The sequence below is a fragment of the Pteropus medius genome, unplaced genomic scaffold (assembly GCF_902729225.1).
Source record: "Pteropus medius unplaced genomic scaffold, Ma_sr-lr_union100, whole genome shotgun sequence".
NCBI classification, from domain to species: domain Eukaryota; kingdom Metazoa; phylum Chordata; class Mammalia; order Chiroptera; family Pteropodidae; genus Pteropus; species Pteropus medius.
In genome coordinates this window covers 15242392-15261718 of record NW_024354502.1, presented here as the reverse complement: position 1 = coordinate 15261718, position 19327 = coordinate 15242392, and the positions used below count along the sequence as shown (strand labels likewise).

At 33.2% G+C, this 19327-nt stretch overlaps 1 protein-coding gene across 1 annotated transcript in view; it reads right to left on the bottom strand.

Annotated features, from left to right (window-relative positions):
* Positions 1 to 17022: 17022 nt before the first annotated feature.
* The window catches only part of EIF3E (eukaryotic translation initiation factor 3 subunit E), a 45039-nt gene continuing 42734 nt past the window's right edge, over positions 17023 to 19327 (bottom strand). Inside the window, exons 11-13 of the mRNA XM_039853921.1 lie at positions 18611 to 18713; positions 18183 to 18317; positions 17023 to 17187 (exon numbers count right to left, since the gene is read on the bottom strand). Coding sequence (XP_039709855.1) covers positions 17149 to 17187; positions 18183 to 18317; positions 18611 to 18713 — 277 coding nt within the window. The 3' untranslated portion in view covers positions 17023 to 17148. The remainder of the gene's footprint in view (positions 17188 to 18182; positions 18318 to 18610; positions 18714 to 19327) is intronic.

The following is a 19327-nucleotide window of genomic DNA, read 5'->3' as shown; positions in this document are numbered from 1 at the left end:
CACAAATAATTAGAAAAAAAATCCAAATATGTGTGTATAGTAATTAAAGATGTACATATTTATATAAACAGACATTTATATATTAAAACATGTTTATATATTATGGTTATATATGTAATTATATCTACATTTAGTAATTAAAATAAATTTTAATGAATTAAATGAGTCTGTTAAATAGCAAAGACCATCAAAATAGATATAAGAAAAAAGAAATCCACATCTAAACTTTAAAAGAAAAACATTGGGAAAAAAATAGCACGAAATACTAACCAAAAGAAAATTGGGATCACTATATTAATATCAGACAAAATAGATTTTGTGACAAAAAAGCATTATTAAACTTAATGAAGTTTCACTACATATTGATAAACAGGAACTTAACACTTCTAGACTTGTATACTCCTAATATGTCCTCAAAACATATTTCAAAGCAACAATTAACAGCCTTCAGGAAGAGAAAGGCAAATTTGCCATAATAAAGAAGATTTTAACACAACTCTCTCGGGAATTGGCAGATTTAGTAAGACCCAAAGCCATAAAACATAGGCAGTAAAGTCTCTGGCAATTTGTTCTGATATATAAATATCTTCGGGCAAGGGAAACAAAAGAAAAAATAAACAAATGGGACTATGACAAACTAAAAAGTTTTTGCACAGCAAAGGAAATCATCAACAAAACAAAAAGACGTCCTATCATATTTGCCAATGATACATCTGATAAGGAGTTAATACCCCAAATTTATAAAGAACTCATATAACTCAACACCAAAAGAATGCAAACAATCCAATTAAAAAATGAGCAGAGGACCTAAATAGACATTTCAGCAAAGAGGACATACAGATGGCCAATAGATATTTGAAAAGATGCTCAATGTCATGAATCATCAGAGAAATGCAAATTAAAACCACAATGAGATATCGTTTCATAACTGCCAGAATTGCTATCGTCAATAAATCAACAAACAACTATTGGTGAGGAGGTGGAGAAAAGGGAACCCTCATGCATGTTGGTGCGATTGCAAACTGGTGCAGCTATATGGAAAACAGTTATATAATTGTCTAACCACTATGTTATATACCTGATACTAATATAAAATAGAACTACCTTATGACCCAGCAATTCCACTTCTGGGTATTTATCCAAAGAAATCTAGAACACTAATTTGAAAAGATATATGCACCCCTATGTTGACCGCAGCACTATTTACAATAGCCAAGATATAGAAGCAACTGAAGTGTCCATCCACAGATGATTTGATAAAGAAGTGGTACATATATACAGTGGAATATTACTCAGCCATAAGAAAATGAAATATTATCATTTGCAACAACATGGATGGACCTAGAGGGTATTATGCTGCATGAAATAAGTTAGACAGAGAGAAACAAATATCATATGATCTCACTTATATGTGGAATATAAAGAATAACATAAACAAAAACACAAAACAGAAACAGACTCATAGATGCAGAGAACAAACTGACGGTTACAAGATGGAAAGGGGTTTTGGGGACTAGATGAAAAAGGTGAAGGGATTAAGCGGTGAAAATTGGTAAAAATAGTCACAGTGATGTGAAGTACAGCATAGGGAGTATAGTCAGTAATATTGTAATTGTTATATATAGTGCCAGGTGGGTACTTGACTTATTGGTGTGGTCATTTCATAAGTTATATAATTGTCTACCCACTATGTTATATACTTGAAATTAATATTAAATCATATTGAATGTCAACTATAATTGAAAAAAAAGATAACCCAATAGGAAAATGGAGAAAAAAATAAATTTCACAGGAACGGAAACATAAACACACATACAACAAAAGATGTTCAATCTAATTGATAAATCAGGGAAAATGCAAATTAAAATCACAGTGAGATAATATTTATATCCACTAGATTGGTACAAATTTGAATGTTTGACAATACCAAGCACTAATGAGAATGCAGAAAAGGAACTTTCATCCACTGCTGTTAGAATTAAAAATTGATTTAGTCACTTAAGGAAAATTTGGTATTACCTAGTCAACGTTAACATACACAAAGACAATAAGCCACCAGATGCCCTACGAGGTCTACACTATGGGTATCTCTTGCACATGGGTATCTCTTGTGCCAGAAGACGTATAAAAATATTTATAGTGGCATTGTACAATAATAAAAATCTGAAAATAATTTAAATATCTGTCATTGGTGAAATGGATAAATAAATTGGGGGATATTTACACAGGGATTATGAACAGTATAATGAGTAAACTACTGCTACGTGCATCTGTGTGGACAAATCTCAAAAATACAGTGCCTAGCAAAGGAAACCAGTCATAGAAAAACAGTATGATTCGTTCATATTAATGTCGCAAATAGACATGGTCTCCTAACAATGTATTCTTAGTGGTGTAAGTGTTGGTGGTAAAAACTTCAAAGAAAAGCAAGGAGATGGTTATTGCAAATGTCAGAAAGAGGGGAGACACAAATGGCGGGAACATGGAAAGCATCTGGGCTAAGACGCTGGTCTCTTTCTGAGCCTGGGTGATAAGTACATAGAAATCTGTTTTATTATTGTTTTAAAATTACACATATGTACTTCCATATCCTTTTTCTTATTTGGATATGTGCTATATTTCACCAACAGACATCGAGAAATCCTTTTTTGTTGTTTTTCTTTTTAAGAAGAAAAAACCCTGAATAAATTAATGTGTCCAGAGGGTTCTTGGCTGCAGGCAAAAGAATCCACTCTTAAGAGCTCAAGCAAAAAAAATGAATTTTGTAATGTTTATTATATAGTCACTGAATTTCTATTAGGACCAGCTATCGCAGCTTGGAGAGTATGCAGACAGAAATGATACCCAAGTTTCTCTGCTAGATGGTCCCCGTGGAACTGCTACTTCCACAGTCATGTGTTAGATATGGCAACCTGCACACACAGTTATGTTAAAATAAGGCCCTTGGGGTGGGCATTAATCTAATCTGATTTGTGTCCTTTTAAGAGGAGAAAATTTGAACACACAGAGACACAGGGGATGTACACCCATGGAGGAAAGAGCGGGTGAAGACAGAAGAAGGTGGCCTTCTGCAAGTCAAGGAGAGAAGCCTCAGAAGAAACCAAATCTGCTGATATCTTGATCTTAGATTCCAGAATAGTGAGAAAAAAATTTCTTAAGCCACCCAGTCTGTGCTATTTTGTTATGGCAGACTTAGCAAACTAATACAGTAGCCAAAAAGGACAAGTATTCACTGAAACTACTCACAAGAGAAAAAAAATGGGAATAAAATTATTTTCTAGTCAGGTTAGTAATTAGTTTTGTGGGATTTTGACTGGGGTGTTGGAAATGATTTCTATCTTGATTTGAGTAGTGGTTATGAAGATATGAGTGTGTGTGCCTGTATATGTCTAAAATTTCATTGAGCTATACATTTTAGGTTGGTGCACTTTACCATATGTGTTTTATCTCAAGTAAAAAGTTAATATTTAAAAACTACCACAAGAATGCTTGGTACCAGTTTTGCTGGCAAAGTCTTTTGTATTTTCAAACACTAGATATCTCTCAGGCTACACAAACTACCATAGAGTTTGTAAATAAAGCTATTAAATTAATTTTCATGAAATTAACATAACTATGAAACCGAGCATGACCAGACAAAGAATTGAACCACTTTCACTTAGAAATATTTTTAAAACAATAAGTTATTGGCAACACACTTTAAAAGTACATTAAAAATTAATCTTTCACCAGGACAATGCAGGATTTATTCTAAAAATACAGATAGTTCAATTTTGAAAATTTTATTAATGTATTCTACCACACATCAGTAGATGTCAAATGACATTTCATGCATACTACTGATTTTAGAAATGAACAGACAAGCAAAAATGAAAGTAGCTGTTCAAGATTAAAAATACATATCGTAAACTGAAAGGATGCCAATTATCATCACTATTGGTTAACATTGTAGCAATCAGAAATTCCATGAACACACAATGTAAATATATATATGCCTTACTGTTAAAGTATACAGATGAAACTTATTGGATTTCGTTAACCAATGTCACCACAAATAAAGAAATAAATAAAATTTTAAAAAAAAAGAAAAAGAAAAAAATTCCAAAACAATGAGATGAAATGGAAATAGAGTTAGAAAGAAGGATTAAATGCTATTGGGTGCAGATAATACAATTATATGGTTAGAAAACTAGTGAAAATCAACTTTACAAAGTTCTAAAATTAATAGGCTTTTGGCAAAGTAGAAGATAAATAATCTAAAATAGATTTTTTCCTATCAGCTAAAAAAGTAATTGGGAAGAATGATTCCATTTGCTCTAAAAACAAGAAATATAAAATAATTCTAATAGAAATTGTGAAGGACTCATTTGACAAAATTATAGCTCTTTCTTTATATAAAATCAGATTTAAATGTAGAAATGTGCCATGGTCCTGAATGAACAGCCAAATTTTGCCAACATACCATTTCTTCCTAAACTAGATGTAGGTGGCTTTGTAATCTGTCAACTTTCCTTTCTATTTCTCATAAGAGTGGACAAGAGAGATTCTTATGGGTGATTTGAGGATTGACAGTGAAGCAGCAGCCATTCTGTAGCTTGTACACATGGTCACTGATCTGGAGCTTCATCTCTTGGTGTGATGTAGTGTCCAGGCCAGCAATGCTCTGCTTTCCCCTGAATCTTCCTTCAGCTTCTCTGACTCTCGAGCCAGGTGTGTATTTGACCCTATGATCAAAGGCAGACACCCACCAAGGGCAGAGGCAACAAGAACAGGGACTCGTTTCACTCCATCCCTGTGGGACCTAGAGAGCTTGTAGTTCCGTCTTGTCCTTACTTTTTCCACTTCTCCTCTATCTTTCCTTCCCAATTGCTTGCCCTCTGGACTTCAAGCTACAGCATTAGACTAAAAGAATGCAGCCTTGCAGACAGTGCTTAATCTACAATTGTATAAGACCAAATCTGTGTGTGTGTGTGTGTGTGTGTGTGTGTGTGTGTATCTCCTAGTGGTTCTGGCTTGATTGAACTGTGACTGATATAAAGTGTCTAACTGAAAATATGTAAAGGATTTTTTTAAAAGAATAATAGCAATGGAAGAAATTAAGTGTATATAAATATACTTAATGGCATTCAAAAAAACATGATAACGGTTTAATGTTTTTAATACATAAAGCGTTTGTATAAATAAATTCTCAAAATTTATGGAGGAAGAAATGAATATGTACGTCAAAAAATTGTAATTAGCCATTAGACATATGAATCAATATAGAATATCAATTTTATTTAAAGAAATACAAATTAAAATAAAAATTGCCTACCAACTATAATTTACTAAATTGTTAAAAACCAATCTCATTTATTGATAGTGAGAAAGTAAGTTGGTACATGGTTTTCAGAGGTCAGTTTGGCTACACATAGCAGGAACTTTGAGAACATTAATTCCACTTCTAGAAATCTAACAACACAATTAGCATTTGGATATCTAATATATAAAGATATTCATTGCAGTGTTACCTATAATAAGAAACCACTGCATATGTAATTATTTGTAAATAGGAAATTGGTTAACTATATCATGGAACATTCCTAAAATGGAGCCATAAGTCTCTATTAAACATTACATACTTGAAATATCTAAAAAATAATAAGGTAATGTTTATAATATAATGTTATATGAAAAGAATGGCCTACAAAACTTTGTAAATTGTAAGTTTCATTAAAAATATAAATAAAATTAAATATAAAAATATAAAGGACTAGAAAAAATACATCAAAATGTAAATAGAATTATAGATTTTTTACCGTCTTTAACTTTTCTTATTTTTTTATGCTTTTCTGCATTTAAATTTTCTATATTATTTTTGTAATCATAAAAGACAGATATTATTAATATAACAAATTACTGTCCCTGGATGGTGGGATTAAAGGGCAGGTTTCTAGTTTTATGGAATCCTAATTTTTTATGTATTGAATTTATAATCTGACTTTTTAAAAAATCATCTTTTTCATATTATAGCCTATCTCAGAGGCACACTTGAAGGTCTCTGATGTTATCCCCCAAACTGAGCAACCTTTCTTTTCTCTAAAAGTGTGAGATCTCTGCGCAAGATGAGTAGAAATAGTTAAACTGTGATTAGTAAAAGTGTTTCCAGTTCTAATTGTTAGAAAGCTCTCATCTAATTGCTTCCAACAAATGGTCCTAATTCTATCCTCTTGGGCCACACAGAGTATATTTAATCCCTCCTTTACATGCAAGCTATTCAAATATTTGGAAAGTTTTAATTTCTCCCAGATTTCTCAAGGCTAAGTTTCTCCAAATTCTTCAACTATTTCTCATAAGTCATAATTCTGTCTCAATTCAGATGCCATCCTTCAGATACGTTTCCGTTTTTTACATAATTGATGAATGAGAAAATCTTATTGACTAGCCATGAAAAAAGATGAAAAGTCAATGGTAGGATTTATTTTCCATTACTATTTATTAGAATGGAATTTATTTTTCCTTTTCAAAGTTGTATTTCCAGGAATTATTCTTCATTTTAACTTAATTAGTAAGAGAATTCTAGGTTAAAGATGCACTTTACTAAATTATTTAATTATTTCTGGAAGCAGGGGGGCAGTATAGACTAGTGTTTAGAAGCATAGGCTCTGGAATCAGACCATCTGAGTTCAAATCCTTCTCTCCTATTTATAGCTATCTGACCTTGCGCATAAATCTGTTTCCCTCTCTGTAAAATGGGTGGTAATAATAGGAGATATCTCAGAGGTTACTGTGAATTAAATAGGATAATGTTCATAAAGAGCATTTAAGTCACAGCACCTGGCACACAGTAGTCTATTTAAGATAAACAGTTTGTATATGTTCCCAAAGTCATTTAAAAATCTTCAAAATAAGTCTACTGAAGACACCAACTATATGAAGCATCTACATGAAGGCAGGATATGATTAGACAGCAAAAGCATAATAGCTATTAACAGTGGTTTTTACAATACTTCATTTCCCAATCCCAAATGCATGATTTGATTTAAAAACTATACTTTACAAAATAAGTCAGTGGGTACAGAGCTTTAATGTGAAGGACAGAGCTAAACAGGGTATGGCAGACCCATTAAATAAATTTAGTATTCCAAGGGAGAAATGATTCCAGGGCTTGATTCATGGAGAGGAGGAGGCCGTTTTATAACAATGAAAACGAGCATTTACAGAGTCTCACCCTGTGCCAAGAACTTACTCAAAGAAGAGGAAAAGGAAGAAGGGTGGGGGATGGGGAGGAAGAAAAAGGAAGGTGGAGAGAGGAGTCCAGGGGAAGGTAGGGAGCGGAAGGCAAGGAGGGGAAGGGGGAAGAGTGGTACTGAGCGCAGGCCTGAATTGTTTCATTTAGCCCTATTAACCTACAAAATCAGTATTGAAAACAGTCTTTATAGAGGTTAAGTGACTTGACCAATGCCACAAAATTTATAACTGGCAAAGAATTCAAACCTAGTTCTTAAGCACTAAGTTATTGTTAGGGGAAGATAATGTTTAGACAGTGGGAGCAAAAGGACAGGGAAGAAAAAGATGAAGGGTCTGCTGTCTAAACGAGAGAATTAGTAATATTAAGAAATGTGGATGCGACTGGGAGTGGGAGGTAGAATAGAGTAGAATAATTCTTGGGTTTTTCCATTTCTAAAGGCGCTATCCAAGACACTCTTTAAAAACTTGGGACATTAAGATTATACTAAATCAATTTTACATTTCAAAGTAATTGACTGCTGAAGGTCAATAACACTTAAAAGAAAAGGTAGCATTCTCGATTCTTCCTTTTTACTCCATTCTCATTTTGGGGAAAGTAATATGAACATGGAAGATAATAAAAACACTTTTTTTGTTTAAAAAAAATTTTATTAAGGTCTTTTTTTAATTTGGTAACTTTATAAAGGTCCATGTTGACCTTGATTTGATAAAATGAAGTTTAGCAATGAGAAATAGCTTTAACCAAAATTTCCTTAAATTCATACACTAAAGGAAAGCTCTCAGCCCCCAGCAGCATGTTTTAGTCCCACCACGTTTGCTTCCAGAGGTGCGGAGTCTGGCTGGTGAACAGCCATGCCAATGCTCGCCTCGTCTGGATACACACCTGATTAAAGGCTACAAGATCAAAGAGCAAGCCACTTATAGCAAAGTGCTACAGACCTAAACGCCCATCTATGAATGGAATCACTTAAAACTATTTTAAAGGGTCATCACAAAGAGGGTGCTTATTTTTAGAAATGAGTTTTCTTTTGATACAAAGAAAAATGTTGGCCATTTTCCTTATGTTTATAACAACATTCCAATTTAATCTTCAGTTTAAAAATTCTTTAATTATTGCACAACAGTGTTTTGTTGATTGCACAACACCCACATCTCTGTTTGATACTAAAATCTAGTCTTTCCTACAAGTGTGCGTGTGCGTGCGCGTGCATGAACACATTCTTTTCCTTTATGTTCATAATATACATTAAAGCTATGGTTTACAATTTTAATTCTGCTCTCAAGGAAAGTTATAAACATGAACATAGAAAAAAACTGCCTGTTATAAAAATATTATGTTTTTGCTAATTTCATTTTTACTTACCCAAATGTTTTTCTGGTAACAGTAGTGGAGCTAAAAAGAAGTATGATATTGTGCAGGTATCTGTTCCAAAAGTTTATTCTTCAGAATTCCACGTCCCTATTCTCCATCACTTAAAGTCATTGACATGTATATATACATAAAGTCTTCAAGTAAAAGTAACCACTAGGTGTTGGAATTATTCTTAGGGTGATGACTAGAATCTCCTACAGAAAAAGGCTTTCCAGTCTAACTTTCCTTTGTTGGTTATCATGACTATCACTGAAAAATCTGGAAGAACACATGCCAAAACACACAACCACATGTTTTTTTGTCCAGTCATACATAAGAACCCAGCATAATTATTCTTGAATTAAAATCAAACGCAAGTTTATAAGAAGAGATCTATGTTTTTTTTTAAATATTGAGACCTCATCTAGTATTCAGTTGATAACAATCATTGTATTTACCTCACTTTTGTTTATAGTGAAATTAAAAATTGAAAGACAAGTCTTACCAATTTAAATAAATTATGTGAAAAAACACTGTATACCACTTTATACCTTTATATGCCTTTAGTATTACTATGTTGAGCAAATATATTGTTTTGATGTAGTATAACTTTAATTTTCCTTGCCTTATATTGTTTTATAAAATTTAAGAGTGAACTTTTAAAAACAAACAAGCAAACAAACAAAAAACAAAAGAATTTTGCGTGCTCCTAGAAGACAGAACCAAAAAAACATTGAGCAAACTTAAAACAACACACACACATTAGTTTTGCTTCTCTACAATTTAGTCATTATAGTAGAATATAAGTTTCAAACACACAAAACCTCGAGTCTCCTGGTGCATCTTGTGTTACCATCTCCTATTCCACTGGCATTCTTATGTTGGAGCAGAGTGTTCTTAGGAAAATTTAGCTGAAAAAAAAAAAAAGCTACAGTTCTTCCTTGTCTATTCAAATATCCAGAGATGTTGGTTGAAGGGAGTTTTTCTACTTTTTTTCCTTAGATCCTCTAGAAGGGAGCAATCTGTTTCAGTAATATTTTTTTTTAACTTGAAGAATGAAGTTTCACCTAAATGTTCATTCTGTATTCTGATAGGAGAATGTAGCATCTTACAAAAGAAATAATTTTGTCAGTATAGGACTATACTTTTTTTTTTTTTTACTTTATAGTCAACTATTCTTCCCAGAGTTCCTGAAGTCACTAATGGTCAGATAAGAAAAGGTTGTCAGACAATCAAATAGTAAACCTGAAGAATAATGTACAACTTACATTATAAGGTTATTTTGATACTCATTTGAAATAATGCAAATAATTACAGGTGAATGTTAAGTAAAAGTAAAAATATAAAGCAAATAAGAGGTATTATTACTGGTTTGTTAGTGAAACCTCATTTGAGTCCTATAAGTCTTCAAAGAACAAGGACCCAAGTCCCAAGGCAAGGGAGTTGTAGCTAGACAACCAAGAATGTTCTTAAATTATGTCATCTATTAAAACATGAGGCATATTGATCATATAGAACTCTTTTCTGAATCAATGAGACCATCCACATCCTGCCCAGTATTTTCTAGGAAGGGTTATACTAACTTACCAGAAGAAATTTAATGTTTTAAGTAAAAATGATAACAAAAGTGCCAATACTCATTTGTCACAGCTCCAAAAGTTTTGTCCCTATCCATGTAGTGTTTACATTGACACCAGAACATGTGGCACCAATATACTGACCTTTGAATATACAGGGATAAAGCTTCTGATCTGCCATTACGGGATTCATACTTTAAGCTTTGTTTTGTTTTTAAAAGTTGTGATGATTTTAAGCTGATCCATGTGCACTCTTTTCTGGCCTCCCTCACATCCAATGGCATGCACTTAGGAAACAGCTGGCAAAGGTTCAAGGTGCAAATCTGTGGCTAGGAGTGGAGAAACACTAACTGGCTTATTCACAGATGGACCAACAGCTCTGACCTGATTAGCCAACTGAACAAAGACACAGCTAATCACGTGCTTCCTCTCTATGCAGACCACTTGTCTTTGAAATGTGGTGAAAAGCTGCATACTCCCTAGTAGAAGAAACCAGAGGGAATCACAGCGATGCCCTCTGCTAGATTGCTGCTTTAATATTTCCCAAGCATCATCTGCGTTCGTGAATGAACAAATGGGTAAGGAAGGAGTAAATTATCTACTGAGTATCTACTATTATGCCTACTGTTTGGGGAGTACAAAGATGAACAAATCATGATTACTATGCTTAAAGGGCAATGTAGAAGGCAAGAAAAAAATGTCCACAAATAAGTGCAATCCAATAGTATTTTATTCTCCTAGGAGTGTTGCCAGATTTCAAGTCTTGATTAAATATGAGTGTCTTTCTTTGATCCAATTTTTTTCCCCAACTCATTCAGCACATAAGTCTTGCCTCTGGTCCTCAAACAGCTTCTGCCTAGTATTGATCACGTGGAATCCTAAATGTATACCTTTAAGCAATCAGACTTACATATACACATGTAAGTATATATAGTTTATTTACCTGGAATTGTGCTTAAGTACTCAAGCTGTTTGCCAGTTCAAAATGTCAACTACTCACAGCTCAATTGTCCTCACAACACTTAAAAACAAAATTAATCAGTCTGGCATTGTTCTCTCAATTTCATCAGACTAAATGGAAGTCAGCACAAGAGTCAGTTTTAGAACCAAAATAGGAGATGGCCTTTCTTGCAGATTCTAACCGTCAAACAGTTTATTAAATACATGAGATGAAAAATTAACAAAACATAACAATGTTTGTGCTACCTCTCCAGGAAGTTAACACTTTTCCAGAGAATAGCTTGATCTCTGAGAGAATTAAAAATGCATGGGAGTAAATTATGCATGGAAAACACACAAAACAGTTTAACAGCAGGCTATTTTATAAAAGCCTAATTAAAGACTCATTGGAAATTTTAAACATTTCACTCTAGCACATACTTTGGCCCTGACCTTGACTACTTTTCTTACTGATGGTCTTTATTGCTCTATATTTTACTACTGACCTTTACTGCTGAGGCGAATCTGATTTAAGATTTCAATTGCTCCTGTGTTAGCAGTGGCACTAGCCAAAAGGGTTTACTTCCCAATTGACCTCTTCAAGATGCTTGAGGGTATTTGAGAATACCTGTAACCTTTCCTTTGTCTACATATCCAGCAGCTAGGAATTAAAAAACAAACAAACAAACAAACAAAAAAACGGTGGTCATATGTGGGGATCAACAGCAAGCTGGCAAACAACATGAGTTCAGAATATTGTGAATTTGGAAGTCAATGGTTTTGTATGCTGTCCAGCTGTTTTCCTGACCGCTGGGAAGTAAAGAGGAAAGAAAACATCAGAAATCATTAGCATATCTGTCTCTATTTTTACTTCCACCAGTACCAAGAAAGAACCAAGACCAAGAGAAAAAGTTTTGAAATTTTTCATAAATTGCAGTAACATGATTTTAACAAATCTTCAACCATTTACCATAAAAAAAAATTATAACACTTCATAAGTCTAAGTGTTTTCACATACAATAATACTTACCATAGTGTATGTTTGTGTGAGTGAGTGTTAGACATCAGTTGTGAACTCATGGAAAGAAAGGCTGTTGACCCTTATTTTGTGTCTAATCTCAACTAGCCAGGCACACGAAACAGTTAATGTTACCAGTAGACAGATTAGAAAATCAGATAATAAGAAAGACATGTTTTGTTCAAGATCACCTAATAATAACAGAAAGAAAATTAAGCTTTTTGGACAGGTACATTTATCAGTCTTTTCACCTTAAGTCCACATATTTTTCCATTATCTCATTTTGAACAAGATTCATTATTTCACTCATTCAATAGTTTATCATGGGCCCAATATTAGGCTTTAGGAAATCAGTGATGAACAAGACAGGAATCATTCATAAACAAATGAAAATGATAGTCTAGGATATTAATTATAAAATTAATAATGTAATTATAAGTGGGGTAAATAATACAAATGAGACTGACTGTGACAGAGGAATCTAGCCTAGTCTGGGGGCAAGGGAAACTTTTCCTTGAGGAAAGAAATGCAAGTTTTCCTAGATATCCAAGTTGAGTTCTGGAGGACAAGTAAAATACAAACTAGAAGTACATGTGTGCAAGGAAGTGAGGATTGAAAGGAGAGAAAATTAATTCCCAGATAGTAATAGCATTGCAAATATCAAAGTACAGGAAGGATTGTTGGTCTTTATAGTAGTACTTTTCAAATGTGGATCGATACCGGCTAGTGGGGTATAATATAGGCCCATCACACAGAATAGAATAAAAAATAGAAATCATCACATATAGTGTGGATATTAACATGTAACAAACTTTTATGCTAGCTAAGTATATTTATAGTATCGGGTCACGATGTAAAACATTTTTCTAACTCTGTGACAGTTAAAATAGCTTGAGGCTACTGTTTAAAGGGCTGAGAAGACCAGTAGGTCTTGAGCCTGGCATAAAATGAGGCTGATGCAGCAAGCAGATAACAGATAATGAAAGCCATGTTAAAGATTTAGTCTTGAGGCTAACAACAATGAAGAGCCATTGAAGGATTTTAATCGGGGGAGAAAAATAAACTGATCAGACTTAAATTTAAAAAGATTACTCTAGCTCTATAATATAAAAAAACAGGCGAGAATAAGGTGTCAAGTAGTTAAAAAGAGAATAATTCAGAAGCTATTCTACACATTAAGTGAGGGATGATAACTTGGCCAACAATGCTGGCAGAGTAGATTCAAAACGCAAAATATAAAATGTTTAAAAAATACAGTAGGTACTGAAATATAATAAAAGAATGACTACGAGATAAAAATCATTGAAATAAGAAATTAAATAGATGTTTAACAGCAAATTAAACACAGTTAAAAAGATCATTAATGAACTGGAAGACCGATCTGAAGAAATTACCCCAAATGCAATGCAGCACAGATGACAAAGATACAAAAATATGGTAGGGAGGTTTTTTTGGACGGGTAACTCAAACACCTGAGGAACTAGGAAGAGAAATATCTATAGAGAATTTTCTAGAATTGATGCAAGACAAAAGCCACTTTTAGAATCAAGATTAACTCCCAACCAATGCAGAACATCGATAAAAGGGAGATCCTAAAAGCAATCTGAGAAAAAAGTCTAATTACAAGAGGAATAAACAAGAAAAATGGTATTGTGCAAAATGTCTAATTTTTGAGGTTACAATAAAAAAGATAGCATATGGACAAAAATAACAATATGGGAGGAAGATGGCTTCAGTAAAAGCCTTCCTCATATTGTTGGAGAAACAGAGATATTAATTTTAAGACTTCAAATTAAAAATTATGTTACAATTTCTAGCGTGACCCCTATAAAAATAGAATGTTTAGTTGTCCAACTAGTAGGAGAGGAAAATGAAACCTTATGAAGAAATGCAGGGGTCAGGGGAAAGCCAAATTGAAACAAACAGAAAGCTCATAAAATGGTAGAAACAAGCCCATATGTTAGTAATCTTAATAAAAGGAAAAGGATTTAACTCTCCAGTTAACATACACATATCAGGCTGATTCCAAAAACTCCAGATAAGCAAACTGGAAATATCCAGTGTTCAACACTTCAGTGAATTAATATGGTATATTCAGACAATGTAGTACTACAAAGCAGTGAAAAAGAACTACAGCTGAACATATTAGCATGAATAAATCAACATGGATATCTGTGTTGAGAAAAGCAAGCCACAGAATATCAAGTATGATTTCATCTAAACACGTCAAAATATATTTAACGTGTGTATGTGTATATATATATATATGTGTATATATATGTACGTATATATTTGTATGTATATAGATATATGGTAGATAGGAGGCATATAATCTTGTATATCTCATATTTTAAAAAGCATAAACGCAAATGCTTATGAATGCAGGGAAACTTAAAAAAGGACACCTCTTCACCGTTTTCATAAACTCTTGTTCTTCGATATAGTCCCAGTGCCTGTAAAAGCTGCTGACATATAGGAGGGTCTCACTATCTATTAAATGGACACAAAGAGCGCAAAGAAAGATATTTAACCAGTACACAGTTTGTGCTCAACATCTTACTGGGACAGTTTACCTGTTATCAAATCTTAAGGTTAAATCCAGAACCAAGTAATTTGTTTTTATGCAAATTTCAAATGCATCTTAGTGTTGAACAAATGTTTGGCAATGTATAAAAATAGTCAGTTGTATTTTTTTCCTGATATTAGTAGTCCATAGTGGCATTCTCCCTCAAGTTTAAAGGGTAACAATATTTGAAAAGCAAAAAGTGTTTAAAAAAAAAGTGAATAATTATGCATATAATAGATAAAGAGCATAAATAAAAAAAAATCAGGAGGTTTTCATCAAAGTTTTCTGTTACAATAGGTTTTATTGTAGGGCCACTATAGTGATTATACTGGTAGAAAAAAATATAATACTCTTTGCTCTCATTTGAAGATAATGGTGCCAAGAGACTGGAATAATTTTGTGGCTCACGATCCTCATTTACAACTTACTAAACATATATCCCTTAACCCTAAATTTGTAAATTTAGACTGGAAGGATTCATAAGGCAATAATGATGTAAGGAGGGGCAGTGTGATATAAAAAGCCTGTTTCCAATGCCTTGCTTTAACACTTACTAGATAGATATGACCTTGAGTAATCATCTACATTTCCTCATCATTAATATACAAATGTTAGAACCAAAATTTCAGTGTTTCTAGGCATAAGTGAGGTACTCAAATGTTTAATTCCTTTCCTTCTCCTTAGGGTTGTTTGGAGATACAGATGTGAAAATGCCTAACACAGAGTAAATGTTCAACATTAGCTTTTTCTTTTTCTTCCCTGTGGTTTGTATTAGGCCACTAAGGCACATTAAATAACTGTTAGACTTGCTTTTAACTGATGGCTATGTAATCACCTAGAAATCTTTGCTACTAATGTGGCTTGGCTGAGCTACAGTCTTAAGATAAAAATTGAAGATTAATGACGCCTCTAAGAATATTTTGCCCTTAGGTCACTGGCGAAGAGAGAAACAGGCATTTTAACATCCATCCCATTTCTACATAGCTTGAGTAATGCATGCAATTTTATATAGTTTTATGTAACTATAGCTCTATTTCTCATAGGTCTATATTTGCGATTTATGGAATTAGCTCCTACAAATGAATTGAGGAAGGTCTATTTCTATGTACTGATGTCAATTTTTGGTACTTTATGAACCTCAACCATTTTGTACTACGAATGATCCTTAAAACGTGGCATTTTCATATTGGTTATTAATGAATAAAAAATTAGCAGTTGGCTTACCCTGACCACTAACGTTCCTCCTAACTTCAGCACCTTTGGGCTACAACTAGTTTAGAACTAATAATACTGCAAATGAGGGGTCTGAAACCACAGCCCATGGGCCAAATCTGGCCCGTATTTTCTAAACTTAACTAAATGTAAAGGGTAGCCTGATCAGACAGCAAATAAAAGAAAAATATGAATATATCTGTTATGTCTGTACCATGCCTTAGAAGCAGAAACAGAAATTTCTACTATTGGACTGGGTTTTAGTTCAACAGGCAAAGAAAAAAAATCAAACCACTTCCTTGTAAAAGAAACTCAATCAGGGCTTTACATTCTTAAATGTCTTGGGTATCCAGTAAAGCGTGTTTGTGTGTGTTGGGAGTATATTTAAATATTCAAGGAGGCATTTATAAAATTCAACTTATTCCTATTTAATAGTCTCTGTAGCTGACTAGTGAGTGACTAAGGATTTACTTTAAGAAATTAAGAAACAGCATCTTTCTTTGTAATAGCCCCAAACTGGGCACAACCAAAATACCATTCAATAGGTACAAGGTTAAACAAGGTGGTACATCAATACCATCGAATACAACTTAGCAACAAAAAGGAACAAATTACTGATATTTTTCTTACAACTTAGATCTTAAGGGCATTATGGTGAGTAAAAAAAAGCTAATCTTAAAAGGCCACATATTATATAATTCCTATAACATTCTCATAATGACAAAATTATAGAGATGGAGAATAGTTTAGTGGTTGCCAGGGGTTAGAGCTGGTGGGGGTGGTGGGGGGTAGGTGTGACTACAAAAGGGTAGCATGAGGAAAATATCTGTGATGATGATAGTTCTGTATCTTGATTGCAGTGGTTACACAACCCTACACATGTGATAAAATGGCATAAAGCTGTTCATACATGTTGTATCAGTGACAATATCCTGGTTTTGATATTGCACTATAGTAACATAAGATGAAAAAATTAAGAGAAACTACGTTTAGGTTACATGGGACTTCTCTATATACTCTTTTTGCAACTTCCTATGAATTTATAATTATTCCAAAATAAAAAGTGGGGGGGGGGAACCCACACATTTGTATACACAAGGAAGTTCACAAAATAATGAAACACAGCCAATTTTATTCAAATTCTCCAAAATTTACTCAATATGTTAATTGTTTCTAAAATGTATGTCACCCTTTATATAATGGTTTTATTATTTCATTTTCTTTTATAGTTTTTTCATCTTTTCTTTATAGTTCTTCAGTAGAAGCCAGAGTCCTGAGTTGCCCAGTTAGGAGCCTAAAATACACAGAGAGACAGGGTGAAAAGAAAGTATCTTCTGAAAAACCTTAGAACAAACTAATACTAGCGTTTCCTTTCAGCACTACTCCTGTCAAATCATTTTCTAAGATTTTAACAGTTTCTATAATTACTAAATGTCAGGTGTCTCACCTAGAACAAAATACATTAAAATACTATCTGATACAGTTTTTGACCAATTATAAAGTATAACAATGACAATATCACCAATACTGTAACAAAAATCAATGCAAATTGATCTTAAAGCATACAAAAAAACCTCATTATGTAGAAGTTATTTTTTAGGCCCAGTTATTCTAGAGTTGGTTCAAATAGGCATTGACAATAATTTCCTAATTCCTTCTTCTCTTTTAAAACTGAAAGACTATTCTAAGGCTACAAACCTGTTGCTAAAACTTCAAATCAAACAGGGTTCTTGAATATTCCACAATATTCCACAACTGCTTCTTAAAAACTTCCTATCCTCTAGTTACACATAAACATAATGGCTAAAAGGCATTTAAGGTGGTTTGGGATTCTAAAATACAAAGCCATTCAAGTTCTTTTAATATTAAATATGTAGGATCTCTATTAAAAAAGGGAATATATTTTTTGACATAGTTAAATATGAATATCAGAATACAAATTTCAAGCACTTGATAGAGGTCTACAAATGTAAGTTAGCAGCAATAGCAAAATGATGTGTTGAAAACCCTGAGGATTTAAGTTACTGAAATCCATAGGAAGAATAAGAGGAAAAGAAAAATAGTTATAATTAACTAGGAACACTTAATTTTTTTCAGTTTCCTTAATACATATAATACATCTAAGAAAAATTCTTGTAGTTTAGTAATTTCTTAAACAAATGTTTCTACCCTTGACAAACAGAAATACAAAATAAGAAACTGATATTATGTTCTCAAATTAAGTCAATATAACAGTTATGTTACTTTATCACTAAATCCCATACAGAATAGAAAATGTGTGATTCTTACCTCTGACCTACTATTCTGATTAAGTTTCTTCTCAATATTCATGGCCAACATCTGGCTTCTAAATGAAAGGCTTTTGGTCTTTTCTATCACTTGCTGGTAGGGTGAGACTGCATTGTTACCCATAACCACATGACCCTGAAATGAGAGAGAGGGGAACTGATCTTGTACTGTTAATGACTAAGTTTCCCAGGTAAGTCACAAGCAGGACATCACACCACCACATAACTGCTGCAATCACATATTTTTATGCACTCCAAAGAGATAACATTCATCCAGCAAAAAATAGGAGGATGCTATTGCCTTCAAAGAGCTACTACATTAAAACAAATTCTTAATAGAATAAAATACCCTAATAAAAATTCTCCCCCAAAGCATAAAATAATCAGCAACTTATGTCTAGCATGTGGGATAGCTAACAGAATACTCACTAATTTAGAATCAATCTTGGCATCCAGTCGTGCATTTCTAATCAAATTTACAATCCACCTTTCAGCTTCTTCTGGAGTCATGTTCAGTTTATCTGCTAACATGCTAATGAAAAAAATAAAAATGACATTAACCAAGTCTAAAAACTTAGTTTTAAGTTTTAAGTAGATAGTCTTTGACCTACACTCCACATAGAGACTTTTAGGTATTTATGGGTCACCTTCTCTTAAGTACTATGAGTCTTAACAGATGCTTTTTTATGTTTGTGCTATTATCCATGTACATGACTATCCCATTTCACCAAACAGACTGTAAGATCCTTGAGAGCAAGGCACTATATTCTGCATTTAGAGAAATCCTTCTAGCTTCTAGAAAAGTATCTTACACTTAACAGGTGACTCAACTAGTAATGATCTAAGAGACAAAGTGTTTTATAATGTGTAATGATTATTCAAATTAAAAATATACAAGGAGCATCAGCGATAATTATAATGAAAAACATAACTAAAACTCAGGGCTGCTGTGCATGTTTATGTTGTAAACTCTGAGAGCACTCCCTGGAATTGTACATTATATAACCTAAAAGGTCACTACATTTAAGAGACAACAGGCATGTACATGCGTGCACACACACATGCACCATGGGAGGGAAGGAAGGATGAAGGGAGGGAAGGAGGTGACAGACACCAAGACCCTGATCTACAATCTCTGATATCAAT